The sequence below is a fragment of the Macaca fascicularis genome, chromosome 2 (assembly GCF_037993035.2).
Source record: "Macaca fascicularis isolate 582-1 chromosome 2, T2T-MFA8v1.1".
Taxonomy (NCBI): Eukaryota; Metazoa; Chordata; class Mammalia; order Primates; family Cercopithecidae; genus Macaca; species Macaca fascicularis.
Genome location: NC_088376.1, coordinates 45,281,640 through 45,296,629, shown reverse-complemented (window position 1 = coordinate 45,296,629; position 14,990 = coordinate 45,281,640). Strand labels below are relative to the sequence as shown.

The 14,990-nt window shown below is 35.3% G+C and overlaps 1 protein-coding gene across 6 annotated transcripts in view; it reads left to right on the top strand.

Moving 5' to 3' along the window:
- The window catches only part of ATR (ATR checkpoint kinase), a 120,796-nt gene that overhangs the window by 91,641 nt on the left and 14,165 nt on the right, over positions 1–14,990 (top strand). For 5 of the 6 annotated variants that reach the window (XM_045386839.3, XM_065540059.2, XM_005545995.5 and 2 more), the window contains 5 exons: positions 8,420–8,517; positions 9,035–9,267; positions 10,522–10,656; positions 12,069–12,278; positions 13,377–13,520. In XM_045386839.3, the coding sequence (XP_045242774.1) occupies positions 8,420–8,517; positions 9,035–9,267; positions 10,522–10,656; positions 12,069–12,278; positions 13,377–13,520 (820 nt within the window). Of the gene's footprint in view, positions 1–7,720; positions 7,773–8,419; positions 8,518–9,034; positions 9,268–10,521; positions 10,657–12,068; positions 12,279–13,376; positions 13,521–14,990 lie in introns of those variants that run through there. The other variant, XM_074031216.1, reaches the window with a different exon arrangement.

Here is a 14,990-nt window from a genome sequence, read left to right as displayed (position 1 = left end):
AACCTGTTTACTGGTTTATTAAGAAAGATATTTTAAGGATGCAAATAAACAGCCTGATGAAGAGATAGATAAGGTAACGTCTGGAGGGGTCCGGCACAGGAGCTTCTGTCTCCATGGAGATGGGGTGTGCCATCCTCCTGGCGCGTGGAAGAGGTCTTTGTCACCCTCCTGTTAGCCACCATGTGTTCAACTCTCTGGAAGCTCTCCAAACTCTGTCCTGTGGGGTTTTTAGTGGAGTCTTTATTACATGGGCATGATTGACAACCATGTAGAAATGTGAGTGGACAAACAGCTCATAATGTAAACCCAGCAAGGTCTGTCTGTTCAGACTTTTCTTGGCCTTTTCTATGTAGCATTCCTTCCTCTAGGGTGTGGGGCAGGATCCTCTCTGGGATGAGAATCTTTTGACCCACAGTCAGATTAGATTCCTGCCTTGGGCAGGTGAGTGAAGGACAGGAGAAGCTCATAGAGAGAGATTCTGTTTCCTGAGGTCTAAAGTGCCCTGACATAACAAGGAATTAGGAGCCAGTAACTGTGAACTAAAACCAATATACATATTATAATACTACAGCATGGATTTTTTAAAAATTCAACAGCACCAAATTAAGTATCCTTCCCATTCCAGACCCTCATTCCCTGAGTCCCCAGTCGTAGAATTCCAGAAGACCCTAAATGTCACATTTTGTGGTTATATATATTATTAGTAGTAGTATTAGTATTTTATTTTATTTTATATTTTATTTTATTTTATTCTATTTTATTCTATTTTATTTTATTTTATTTTTATTATTTTATGACAGAGTCTTGCTCTGTCACCAAGGCTGGAGTGCAGTGGCACGATCTCAGCTCACTGCAACCTCTGCTTCCCAGGTTCAAGCGATTCTGGCTCACCCTCCTGAGTAGCTGGGATTACAGGCGCGTGCTACCACACCCGGTTAATTTTTGTATTTTTAGTAGAGACAGAGTTTCACACATTGGTCAGGCTGATCTCGAACTCCTGACCTCATGATCTGCCCGCCACAGCCTCCCAAAGTGCTGGGATTATGGGTGTGAGCCACCCCACTCAGCCTTCTTGGTTATTTTTAATTGCAGTGGAATACTTCCTTCTAGCCCATTCCAATAGGAAGTAGTATAATATATATATATGAAAATGACTTTGACATTAAGACTTGTAGAAAGTACTTATTCTTAAACTAGTTAATAGGTGAAATATAACTTTTAATTTCATATATCAGTGTATTATAGTCAAGTAGTATAATCTCAGGCCTACTGTTTATATTTTTATAAATTATTAATTACTAAGAAATAATATCATTCCATACATTCTCCTTATCATACTCATATACTATTGCTTTACATGGAAGGATATCTTCAGATCAATAAATCTGTTAAAATTGCCTATTATGAGGTACTATGACTTCTCAGTTAAATATTTTCAGGAATTAAAGCAATATCTGTAGCCAGGGGTGGTGGTGTGTGCCTGTAGTCCTAGCTACTTTGGAGGTTGAGGTGGGAGGATTACCTGAACCTGGGAGGTCAAGGCTATAGTGAGCTGTGACTGCACCACTGCACAGCAGCCTGGATAACACAGCAAGACCCTATCTCAAAAAAAAGAAAAAAGAAAAAAAGAAGAAAGAAAAGGGCATATGTTCTCGGGATCTCCTGAGGGCTATGTCACAGGGAAAAAAAATGGAAAAAAAAAAAGCAATATTAGTTCATCATTGATGGTATTAGGGTAGCAAAATGACTAAAGGTACCCTATCATTTTTTTAATTGACAGAGTATCACTCTGTCACTGAGGCAGGAGTGCAGTCACACAAAGGTAACTATGACCTTGAACTCTGGGCTCAAGTGATCCTCCTACCTCAGTCTCCTGAGTTGTTAGGACGATAGGCACATGCCACCATGCCCAACTATGTTTTTAAATAATTTTTTGTAGAGACAGGGTCTCACTGTGTTGCCCAGGCTGATCTTGAGCTCCTGGCCTCAAGCAATCTTCCCCACCTCAGCCTCCCAAAGCACTGAGATTACAGATGTGAGCCATCACTCTTGGCCCAGTTCTTTTGAACAATGAGTGATAGCTTCTTTTGTTTGCTGTTAGTCTTAGTATATATCATGTGCCTTGGGATATAGAATTTACTTAACACATTTCTTTTAAAACAAGTAGTTATAGAAAGTCCTCTATATGCATAAAACTGTTATGTATAATGAGTATTTTTAAAGTACCCTTCAGGAATGTAAGTACATTTCAAAACCTGTTTCTATCCATAGTAGTTAAAATAAAATATTTGTATGCTTAAGGGAGTAAACTTAGCTATTGAGACATATTTATCCCCTGACTGAATAATTGTGTTATTACTGATTAAAATATTAATGTTTGCCCTTAAGAATCTACAATCCAATTAGGGATAGAAACCTTAAATACATAAAACATTTAAATAATGGTACATAATAGAATGTGAGATTAGATCTCAAAATAGGCTGGGCTCAATGGCTCATGTCTGTAATCTCAGAAATTTGGGAGGCTGAGGCAGGCAGATTGCTTGAGCGCAGGAGTTCAAAACCAGCCAGAGCAACATGGTAAGACCCCATCTTTACCAAAAAAATACAAAAATTAGCCAGGCAAGGTGGTGCACGCCTGTGGTCCCAGCTACAAGGGAAGCTGAGCCAAGGGGGTTGCTTGAGCCCAGGAGGTAGAGATTGCAGTGAGCTATGATCATGCTGCTGCACTCCAGCCTGGGTGACAGAGAAAGACTCTGTCTCAAAAAAAAAAAAAAAAAAAAATCAAAATAAATGTAGTAAATATCAGATATGGCTGGGCACGTTGATTAATGCCTGTAATCCCAGAATTTTGGGATTCTTCTGAAATGGAAGGATTGCTTGAGCCCAGGAGTTCAAGAAAAGCCTGGAGAACATGGCAAGACCTCATCTCTACAAAAAATAAATAAATTAGCCAGGCATAGGCTAATTTATTATGTGAAATAAATTGGTCTCAGCTATGTGAATGGCTATGTTAGCCAGATACCAAAAGTGAACCAAAGAAGTCCAGAAGTCATGGAGGTCAAAAGTCAAGCCACAAGCCACTGGCTTTATGATTTCAAAAGTGTATTTCTTTGCATTGAATTGCTGCAAAAGTCTGGTAGGCCTCATGAAGAAGGTATACTAGTAATCCAAATTCAACAGCACATTAAAAGGATCATTCACCATGATCAAGTGGAATTTATTCCAGGATGCAAGGATGGTTCAACCTATCCAAATATATATATTTGATATACAACGTTAATAGAATGAAGGGCAAAAACCATATGATCATGTCATCTCAATAGATGCAGAGAAAGCACTTGACAAAATTCAACATGCTTTTATGACTAAAAAATTTCAAAAAATTATGTATAGGAGGAATGTACCTCAACACAGTAAAGACCATGTATGGTAACCCCAAAGATAACATCATACTCAGTGGTGAAAAGTTCAAAGCTTTTCCTCTAAGGTTAAGACAAAGATGCCCACCCTTGCCACTTATATTCAGTGTAGTACCAGGAATCCTAGCCATAGCAATTAGACAAGAGAGAGAAATAAAAGGCATCCAAATTGGAAAAGAAGTCATCAACTTTTTTCTGTTTGCAGACAACATGACCTTATATACTGAAACCCTAAGACTCCAATAAAAAACTATTAGAATAAGTGAATTCAATAAAGTTGCAGGATATAAAGACAACATACAAAAGTAAGTAGCATTTCTATACACTGACAACAGACTACTTGCAGATAAATTAAGAAGACAATCTCATTTACAGTAACTACAAAAAATAAAATACTTAGGAATAAATATAAGGAGGCAAAAGACCTCTACAAAGAAAACTATAAAACACTGATGAAAAGAAATTGAAGACATAAACAAATGGAAAGATATCCTGGGTTTATGGATTGGAAGAATGAATATTAAAATGTTCATACTGCCCAAAGTGATCTACAGATTCAATGTAGTTTCTATCAAAATTCCAATAGCTTTTTCTTTCTTTCCTTTTTTTTTTTTTTTTTTTTTTTTTGTTTAAAAATTCTGGCTGGGCACTGTGGCTTGCACCCTAATCCCAGCACTTTGGGAAGCTGAAGCAGGTGGATCACTTGAGGTCAGGAGTTTGAGACCAGCCTGGCCAACATGGTGAAACCTGGTCTCTACTAAAAATACAAAAATTAGCCAGATATGGTGGTGTGCATCTGTAATCCCAGCTACTAGGGAGGCTGAGGCAGTAGAATTGCTTGAACCCAGGAGGCGGAGGTCACAGTGAACCGAGATCATGCCTCTGCACTCCAGCCTGGGAGTCTCAAAAAAAAAAAAAAAAAAAAAAATCCAATAACTTTTTTCACAGAAGTAGAAAAAAAATCCTAAAATTTGTATGGACCTAGAAAAGACCTCAGATAACCAAAGAAATCTTCAGCAAAAAGAACAAAGCTGGCCGAGCGTGGTGGCTCACACCTGTAATCATAGCACTTTGGGAGGCTGAGGTGGGTGGATTGCCTGAGCTCAGGAGTTCAAGACCAGCCTGGGCAACACGGTGAAACCCTGTCTCTAGTAAAATACAGAAAATTAGCTGAGCATGGTGACGTGCACCTGTAATCCTAGCTACTCAGGAGGCTGAGGCAGAAGAATTTCTTTAGAACCCGGGAGGCGGAGGTTACAGTGAGCTGAGATTGTGCCATTGCACTCCAGCCTGGGGGACAGAGTGAGACTACATCTCTAAAAAAAAAAAAAAGAACAAAGCTGCAAAGTTGAAGGCATTACACTACCTGACTTCAAAATATACCACAAAGCTGTAATAATCAAAACAGTATAATATTAGTATTAAAATGTCTACATAGACCAATGGAACAGAATAGAGAGCCCAGAAATGAATCCATGCATTTACAGTCAATTGATCTTTAACAAAGGAGCCAAGAACCCACAATGGGGAAAGGATAGTCTCTTCAATAAATGGTGTTGGGACAACTGGATGTCCACATGCAACAGAATGGAATTACACTCTTACCTTACACCATATACAAAAATCAACTCAAAATGGCTTAAAAACTTAAATGTAAGACCTGAAGCTGTAAAACTACTAGAAGAAAACTTAGAGGAAAAGGTTCATGGCATTGGTTTGGGCAATAATTTTTTTGGGTATGAGCCAAAAAGCACAGCCAACAAAGCAAATATAGACAAATGGTATTATACAAACCAAAAGACTTCTGCATAGCCAAGGAAACAATCAACAGAGTGAAAAGACAACTATAGAATGGCAGAATGTATTTGCAAACCACACATCTGATAGGGGGTTAATAGCCAAAATAGGTAAGGAACTCAAACAACTTAATAGTAAGAAAACAAATCACCTGGCCAGGCACGGTGGCTCATGCATGTAATCCCGGCACTTTTGGAGGCCGAGGCAGATGGATCACTTGAGCCCAGGAGTTCAAGACCAGCCTGGGCAACATGGTGAAACCCCCATCTCTACAAAAGAATACAAAAATTATTCGGGTGTGGTGGCATGCACCTGCAGTCCCAGCTGCTCAGAAGGCTGAAACAGGGATCGCTTGCGCCTAGGAGGTGGAGGTTGCAGTGAGCCAGGATCATACCACTGCACTCCAGCCCAGGCAACAGAGCCAGATCCTGTCTCAAAAAATAAAAATAAAAATAGAAGAAAGAAAACAAATTACCCGATTAAAAAAATGGGCAAAGAGTCTGAGCAGACATTGTTTAAAAGAAGACATAAAAGTGACCAACAGAGGTATATAAAAAAAGTTCAGCATCATTAATCGTCAGATAAATTCAAATTAAAACCACAATGAGATATTACCTCACACTTGTTTGAATGGCTATCATATAAAAGACAAAAGATAACAAGCATTGGAGAGGATATGGGGAAAGGGAACCCTTATACACCGTTGGTGGGAAGGTAAATTAGTAGACCCATTATGGAAAACAATATGGATATTCCTTAAAAATTAAAAATAGAAATATCATATGCTGTAGCCATCCCACTATGGGGTGTATATCTAAAGGAAGTTAAATCTATATGTTGAAGAGATATCTGCACTCCCATGTTCATTGCAGCATCTTCACAACAGCCAAGCTGTGGAATCAAACTAAGTGTCCATCAACATAGGAATGAATAAAGAAAATGTGGCATATATATGTATACTTACACACACACACACACACACACACACACACACACACACAATGGAATACTATTCAGCCTTAAAAAAAGAAGGAATCCTGTTATTTGTGAGAACATGGATGAACCTGGAGATTATTCTAAGTGAAATAAGCCCAGCACAGAAAGATTAATACTGAATTATCTTACTTATATGGAGAATCTAAAAATGTTGAACTCATAGAACTAGAGAGTAGAATGGTGATTACCAGGGGTTGGGGTAGTGAGGAGTTGGGGAGATGTTGGTCAAAGGACGTAAAACTTCAGTTAAATAGAAGGAATAAGTTAAAGAGATCTGCTCTACAACATGGTCACTATAGTTAACAAATGTTTTATTTGAAAATTGCTGAGAGAATAGATTTTATTCCACAAGAAAATAAGTATGTGAAATAATTAGCATGTGTGAATTAGCTTGGTTTAGCTCTTCCACAATGTATACTTCAAAACATGTGCACAATAAATATACACAATTTTTATTTGTCAATTTAAATAAATAAATAAGTGTTTAAAACCAAAAACATCATGTTGTGCACCTTTAAAAAAAACCTGCGGCCGGGCGCGGTGGTGGCTCACGCCTGTAATCCCAGCACTTTGGGAGGCCGAGGCAGGCGGATCACAAGATCAGGAGTTCAAGACCAGCCTGGCCAATATGGTGAAACCCCATCTCTACTAAAAATACAAAAATTAGCTGGGCGTGGTGGCGGGTGCTTGTAGTCCCAGCTACTTGGGAGGCTGAGGCAGGAGAATGGCCTGAACCTGGGAGGCAGAGGTTGTAATGAGCCAAGATCGTGCCTCTACACTCTAGTCTGGGCAACAGAGCGAGACTGTCTCTCAAAAAAAAAAAAAAAACCAACCTGCTAGCTCTCCTAATTTCTGATTAAATTAATCTTGACAAAATAAGAAGAGGAAAAGAAAGTCCCCACTTCTTCTATAGTTGTAGAATGGCAAATGCAATTCTGTATCATTAAACTGTCTCTGCGTGTCTCAAAAAGATATCTGTACATTCATCTTCATAGCAACATTATTCACAATAGCTAAAACATGAAAGCAGTGCAAGAATTCATTGGGAGATTAATTGATCAAAATGTGGTGTAGACACAATGGAATATTATTCTGCTTTAAAAAGGAAAGAAATTCTGACATATGCTACAACATGGATGAACATTGAGGACGTTATGCTAAGTGAAATAAGCCAGTCACAAAAAGGACAAATACTGTATGTTTCCACTGATATGAGGTACATCAAATAGTCAAATTCATGAAGAGAGAAAGCACAATGGTGGTTGCCAGAGACTGGGTAGGGAAGGAGATGGGAAGTTACTGTTTAATAAGTATGGGGTTCCAATTTGGGAAGATGAAAAAAGTTCTGGAGGGGGAATGGTGGTGATGATTGCACAACAATGTGAATGTACAACCATATTAATATACCACTGAACTGTACACTTAAAAATGGTTATGATGGTAAATTTTATGTTATATATATTTAACCACAATAAAATTTATTTTGAAAATAAACTGATATCCAGGCCTCCAAATAATTCAAGAAGGAGAGAACTTTAACTTTTCACAAATTTCACGAGAACCAGGGTTGAGTGGTTGGTTTGTAGGATGGTGCGGAAACCAGACTTGATGGAAGATGCATACTGGTGAGTGGCAAGATGCTAAGATTGGAAAATTATGGAGATAAAAGATTCTGAGTATTTGAATCCCAGGCAGAATCATTTATATAGTTTTAATATGTAGGTATTGATTCCTGTTTTTGAGTAAGGGGAGAGCATGATAAAACCAGAATTTCAGGAATGTTAGTCTGGAATTTATTGAAGGGCAGAAATACGTATTTAGTTAGGGAGACCAAATTATTATAACTTCCCAGAAATGGAGTGATTGGACCTGACCTAGGCTTATGGCCAAAGAATGCAAATGAAGACACAGAGATCCTAAGGAAAAATTGAAAGAAGTATTGATAGACTTTGATTAGAGTAGAATTTGTATAATGTACAAATTCTGTATAAGTGGAAACATACAGTATGTACATGTTTTTGGTACAGGCAATATAGAGCTAAGTGAGCTAAAAAGGAGACAGAGGAGTCAAAAATAACTTCTAGGAAGAAATATTGATACTATAATTTTTGTGAAAAGGGTATGTGGTAGTTTAAATCTTTAAATTTTAATTAATATAAAAAAGACAGCTATGCTAATAGTGTTTCTTGTCTATATAATTGCAGATCTCTACAATATGGAAATCAGTTCATATATCAGTCAATGCCACGAATGTTAACTCTATGGCTTGATTATGGTACAAAGGCATATGAATGGGAAAAAGGTATAACTCTTCACGTAAAAATTTTAAAAGACTAGGAATTATAACTTTGGTATACAGTCAGATTTGGCTGGGCAGTCTAATTTCCTAAAAGCTTGGAATGACTTTGATAATTAAGATGTTATGTAAGTGTGAGTAAGATACTAAATGTTAAAAAGGAAAGACAAATCATAGACATTTAAAGTAGTTTTAATTCAGGGCCACAAATAAAAATCTGATTATTTCTTGATGAACCTAACACATATTAAAATGTGTTAGTTTTAGCCAAATAATTTACCCTACAAATTAAAATGGATAGTGAAAATTAATGTCCCTTGGGTTTTTGAATGGGTCTAAATATTTTTTTCTAGTTGGACAGAGACAACTGTCTCTTCACAGATTGGCAAGTGATGTAGCCTTGGGCATGGGAATAACATACTTTAAAGCTATTTTTAAAACAAAATTTTTGTTCTGTGAAATGAACTGATACACTGATTTTTCTCTTTCCTTTACTGTTTTTTAAACTTATTTTTTCCCCCAGCTGGCCGTTCCGATCGTGTACAGATGAGGAATGATTTGGGTAAAATAAACAAGGTTATCACAGAGCATACAAACTATTTAGCTCCATATCAATTTTTGACTGCTTTTTCACAATTGATCTCTCGAATTTGTCATTCTCATGATGAAGTTTTTGTTGTCTTGATGGAAATAATAGCCAAAGTATTTCTAGCCTATCCTCAACAAGCAATGTGGATGATGACAGCTGTGTCAAAGGTAAAAGGGTCTTTTACCTTTTTATATGAAAAGGGTCTTTTACCATTTTATTTGAAATTGATTATGTGATACTAATATGTATATACAAGTTCCAGGGCTTCTTTCCTATATTAGATTAGTAATTTTAAATTGTTTTAAAGAGAGAAATTATAGCATTATATCTTAATATTTGGATATATTTACTATAATGAAGTAACTAGCATGTTTAAGATCAAATAATTCAGCATGTGTTTTCTTTATGAAGTCTAGTAAACGGTTAATGCTTGATGCAGAATGGTTACCTATGTTTTCACAAATATTTTAATCCAAAGTACATGAATTTTTATTTTTATTTTCCTTAAGAAACAGGATCTTTCCCTGTTGCCCAGGCTGGAGAGCAATGGTGGGATCACAGCTCAGTGCAGCCTCAAAGTCCTGGGTTCAAGTGACTCTCTTGCCTCAGCTTCCCAGTAGCTAGGACGATAGGGATGTGTCACCATGTACAGCTAATTTTTAAATTCTTTTTGTAGAGATGGGATCTTGCTTTGTTGCTCAGGCTGGGCTTGAACTCTTGGGCTCAAGTGATCCTTCTGCTTTGGCCTCCCAAAGTGCTGGAATTACAGGCATGAGCTATCGTGCCCCGCCAGCACCTGAATTTTTAATACTAAAAAACTGTTATTGCATCATTGAAGGGAATTCATATGTTGGTCAATATATGTAATAAGTAAATGTTTAGAGAATTTAGGCAATACAGAGACATAAAACAAAAATTAAAATTCATACCTTGGGCCATTCATTAATGTTTTGATGTAATTTTATTTGTATATTTTCTAGTATATTTTAACACTAAATTTAATTATGTTGCCATACAATTTCACATTTTTCACTTTATTGTTTCCATGTTATTAAATATAATTTAAAGGTATAATTTTAATATATAAAATTCTAAAAAATAGCCTTCAGTAACTTATTTAACTGCTTAGTTAATCATTAAGGTTATTTCTGTTTTTCTTGCTGTTGTAACACATCTAGCTATGTCTATGTTTATTCTCATTTCTAATTATTTCTTCAGGGCAGATCCTTATAACTTTATAATTCACAAAGTTATAGGGTGGCAATATTTGTATGGCTCTTGATAGCATTACCAAATAAATTTTCAGGAAATTTGTATCATATAAACTCTCATCATGAATACTTTTTAAGTTTTTTGTCATTCAAAAAATTTATCTTTCAAGAATCTTATATAAAATAGTTTTTAACTCTTTTTTATGACAGTCTTCTTATCCCATGCGTGTGAACAGATGCAAGGAAATCCTAAATAAAGCCATTCATATGAAAAAATCCTTAGAGAAGTTTGTTGGAGATGCAACTCGCCTAACAGATAAGCTTCTAGAATTGTGCAATAAACCGGTACTATCATAATCTTAGTGCTTATAAACTGATGTTGGGTAATTATATATATATTTACATAATTTGAGCTGATTTTTTCATTTGATTAATTAAATTAAAATTCTAACATATAGGTGTACACATATATCAAAATGTATTATGTATTTTAATTATGTATGATTTATCTTAATAAAGCAGTTTTTAATATTTCTAATATATCTTACTTCAAAATACCTTCTAATATTTATAAAAGTTCTTCTTATTGTAAATTAAGAATTTTCTGAGGGTAGATATCCATGTTTCTCAGAAATTTTTAGTAGAGAATATGAAATAAGCCATAAAAATATAAGTATGTAAAATATTCAAAGTTACTTATAGTAGTCTCTATGATTATATATCTTTAAACTTTCAAAATTCATATGTATTATTAAACTACACTTATGATAGGGAAGACGGTTGGGGTTTTGCTTTTCATTCTTTTAGTATACATTTCAGTGCCTGTGAGGGGACAAGCACTATGCTAAGGGAAACAAGATGAATAAAATCTGTTCTCTGCCTGAGGTGCTTATAGTCTTATAGGGAACTAAGCAGATGGTTATCTAGAGTAATAAGTACTTTTTTCAGTAGATTTGTGACTAAAGTAGGAATATGGTTACAGGAGTAACCCCATAATTCTACCTAAAGTATTAGAGAAAAAACCCCCAAGGATGTATAGTAAAGATAAAAGTGGGAGGTGGGGGTGGTTATAAGGAGGGAGAGAGAAGCTCTTTAATAAGGTACATAGCTAGACTTCACCTGACAAATATTCAGAGTCCATCATTGTTTATAGATGAAAAGATAGACTATTTCTCACCTTTCCTTTATCAATAAACATCTCAAAAGTGTAATCTGCATTTATTATCTCCGTTAATCCCATTTGACCTCTGATGCACTTGACATTATCAAAAACAGTGTTATGGTGGCCAACATTTATTAAAACACTAACACTGTTGTAAGTGCTTTACATGTACAGATTTCCAGTTCTTTATCTGAAACCTTTGTGGCAAGCTACACCTAGAAATTCAGGATTTTTAAGATTTTTAAGGTAATATAGTGCATATTTAATATTTGATATTTCCACTGAGGGTAACCTGTTGGAGTATCCCATAATCAAACACATAACTGTTTCTTCAGTGAGAGTTTGATTTACAGAGCTCTTTGGATTTTCTAATATCTGATAATAGATTTTAGGCCTCTACTGTCTCCTTTAATCATTAAACAATCCTATGATGTAGGTACTATTATTAATGAGGTAAATGGCAGAGGCTAAAATGGGTTGATTAGGAAACCACAGACTGCTGAGCCTTTGTAATTACAATATTGTAAAAGTGAAATTTTTGTTATAGTTGAATTTAAGGTAAACACAAATTAAAATGCACTATTTATTTTTTCAGGTTGATGGAAGTAGTTCCACATTAAGCATGAGGACTCATTTTAAAATGCTTAAAAAACTGGTAGAAGAAGCAACATTTAGTGAAATCCTCATTCCTCTGCAATCAGTCATGATACCTACACTTCCATCAATTCTGGGTACCCATGCTAACCATGCTAGCCATGAGCCATTTCCTGGACATTGGGCCTATATTGCAGGGTTTGATGATATGGTAAACTTCAGTTTTATATGACTATGATTTTAAAATTTAGTTGTTAACTTCAAATTAAGATAAAAAGTATGTTTCACAGAATCTACGTGAATCTTATTTGTGAAGAAAAAAAAATTGGAAATACAGAAGAGTAAAACTAAACTCATTTGTACTGATGGCAAAAAAATTCAGTGATTAAAAAAAATTCTGATTCATGATTCACATTCACCCTAATGTTTTGATTTTTCAAATGCTCCTATTGTTTTAGTGTGACTATAATCTTTACTTTTTCACAGTTTGATTTTTCTTCTTCTTCTTTTTTTTTTTTTTTTTTTTTTTTTTAGAAACAGGGTCTCATTCTGTTGCCGAGGCTGGAGTACAGTGGTGCGATCTCAGCTCACTGCAACCTCTGCCTCTCAGGCTCAAGCAATTTGCTCACCTCAGCCTTTTGAGTAGCTGGGACTACAGGTGCATGTCACCATGCCCAGCTAATTTTTAAAATTTTTTGAAGATACGGGGTTTCGTCATGTTGCCTAGGCTAGTCTTGAACTCCTAGGCTCAAGCCATCCTCCTGCTCAGCCTTCCATGTTCGTATAACAAACGTGAGCCACTGTACCCAGTCTATGCTTTGTTTTTAATTTAAGCAGTATTATTCACCTTATTTACTCACTTCATTAGGTACACTTAATTTTGGAGGAGTTTGTTTTTTCAGAAATCAAATTACTTTTAATTGATAAAGCATTGAAAAACAGAGTCTCAGTCTTTGCAGAAAGATCCTGAAAAGATGTTTCAAAAATCTTTTAAACATTTTGACTGCTTTGAAGGGGGCTGTCTAGATTTGAATATGTAAGTACTTGTATTGGCGATGAAGTAATCTTTTTATGTCATAGCTATTTTTAATGGGTGAAAATGTTTCTGTTCATAGACAGTCATTATTTTCATAGGTCATAGATAATTAAAATAAAAAAATTTTTAAATACAAATTCACTACATAATATAGCTTGTGATATTTTTTTTTTTTTTTTTTTTTTTTTTTTTACATAACTCAAGGTTTATAATATACAGACATTTACACAGAAATTTTTGGCCCTAATTCATATATAACTCATCATCTTTTAGGTGGAAATTCTTGCTTCTCTTCAGAAACCAAAGAAGATTTCTTTAAAAGGGTCAGATGGAAAGTTCTACATCATGATGTGTAAGCCAAAAGATGACCTGAGAAAGGATTGTAGACTAATGGAATTCAATTCCTTGATTAATAAGGTTTGGAAATAGTTTGCTTTTATTTTATTTATTTTTTATTTTAAAAAAATTTGACAATTATAAAACCAGAATGCTTTTATTTCAGAGTTGCTATAATTACTATCAATCTGATATAGGCATTTTAGTATGCAAACGGATCACTCTTAAAAAGCAGGAATGAAATATACTTTTTCATTTTCACTTAATTTTTTTTATTGAGATAAAATGTACATGCATAAAACTTAACATTTAACAGTTTTTGAAGTATATCATTCAGTGGCATTAAGTACATTCACATTGTTGTACAATCATCACCACCATCCCTCTCCAAAACTTTTTTCATCTTCCCAAATTGGAACTCTGTATCTATTAAACAATAACTTCTCATTTCCCTTCCCCTCAGCCTTCAGCAGCCACCATTTACTTTGTCTCCATGAACTTAACCATTTGAGGTACCTCATATAAGTGCAGTATTTCTCCTTTTATGACTGGCTTAAATCACTTGGCATTATTCAAAGTTCATTCATTTTATAGCAAGTGTCAGAATTTTCTCCCTCTAAAAGCCGAATAATAGTCTAATGTTTTCCATCCACATTTTATTTATCTATTTATCCAATGATGGACATTTAGATGCTTCTACCTTTTGCCTATTGTGTTAATATATTTATCAAAAGATAAATAGGCTGAGTGCAGTGGCTCAGACTTGTAATCCTAACACTTTCGGAGGCCCAGGAAAGAGGACCACTTGAGGCCAAGAGTTTGAGACCAGCCTGGCCTATATAGTGAAACCCTGTCTCTACAAAAAATAAAAAAAAATTAGCCAGGCATGTGCCTGTAGTCCCAGCTACTCAGGAGGCTGAAGCAGGAGTATTGTTTGAGCCCAGGAGTTGGAGGCTACAGTGAGCTATGATCATGCCACTGCACTGTAGCCCAGATGACAGAGCCAAGACCCTGACTCTTAAAAATAAATAAATAGATAAATAAAAGGTAATCATTAGCATTTTTTCAGTTCTATTGGCATTTGATTTCTATCTCAAAGATGATATGAGGAATCTTATTAAAGGGTTATTATAAATGTATGGTTTTATGTATTTTGAATTATTCTGTAACCAGGTATTTGTAAATGCATAGCATATGTTTTTTTCCATTGGTAAAAATTGATCCATACTGTGGAAAGATGAAACTTCATTATTTTTCTAAAAGCTTTTTCTCCTTTCTTCTCATTGCCTTCCCACATTTTAAAGTCATAGATCTTTAGCATAGAAAAGATGTAGCACTAGATGAGTTTTTTAAAAAAGAACAGTTATCGTCTGCTTGGTTTAACCAAAAGTAATTTAAAAATTAATACCACTTTAAAAACCTATTTCAAAAGCAATATGAAAAGGAGGATTATTTTTTATTTTAACACATTGTTTGGGCTGGGTGTGGTGGCTCATGCCTGTAATCCCAGCATTTTGGGAGGCTGAAAAGGGCAGATCACTTGAGGCCAGC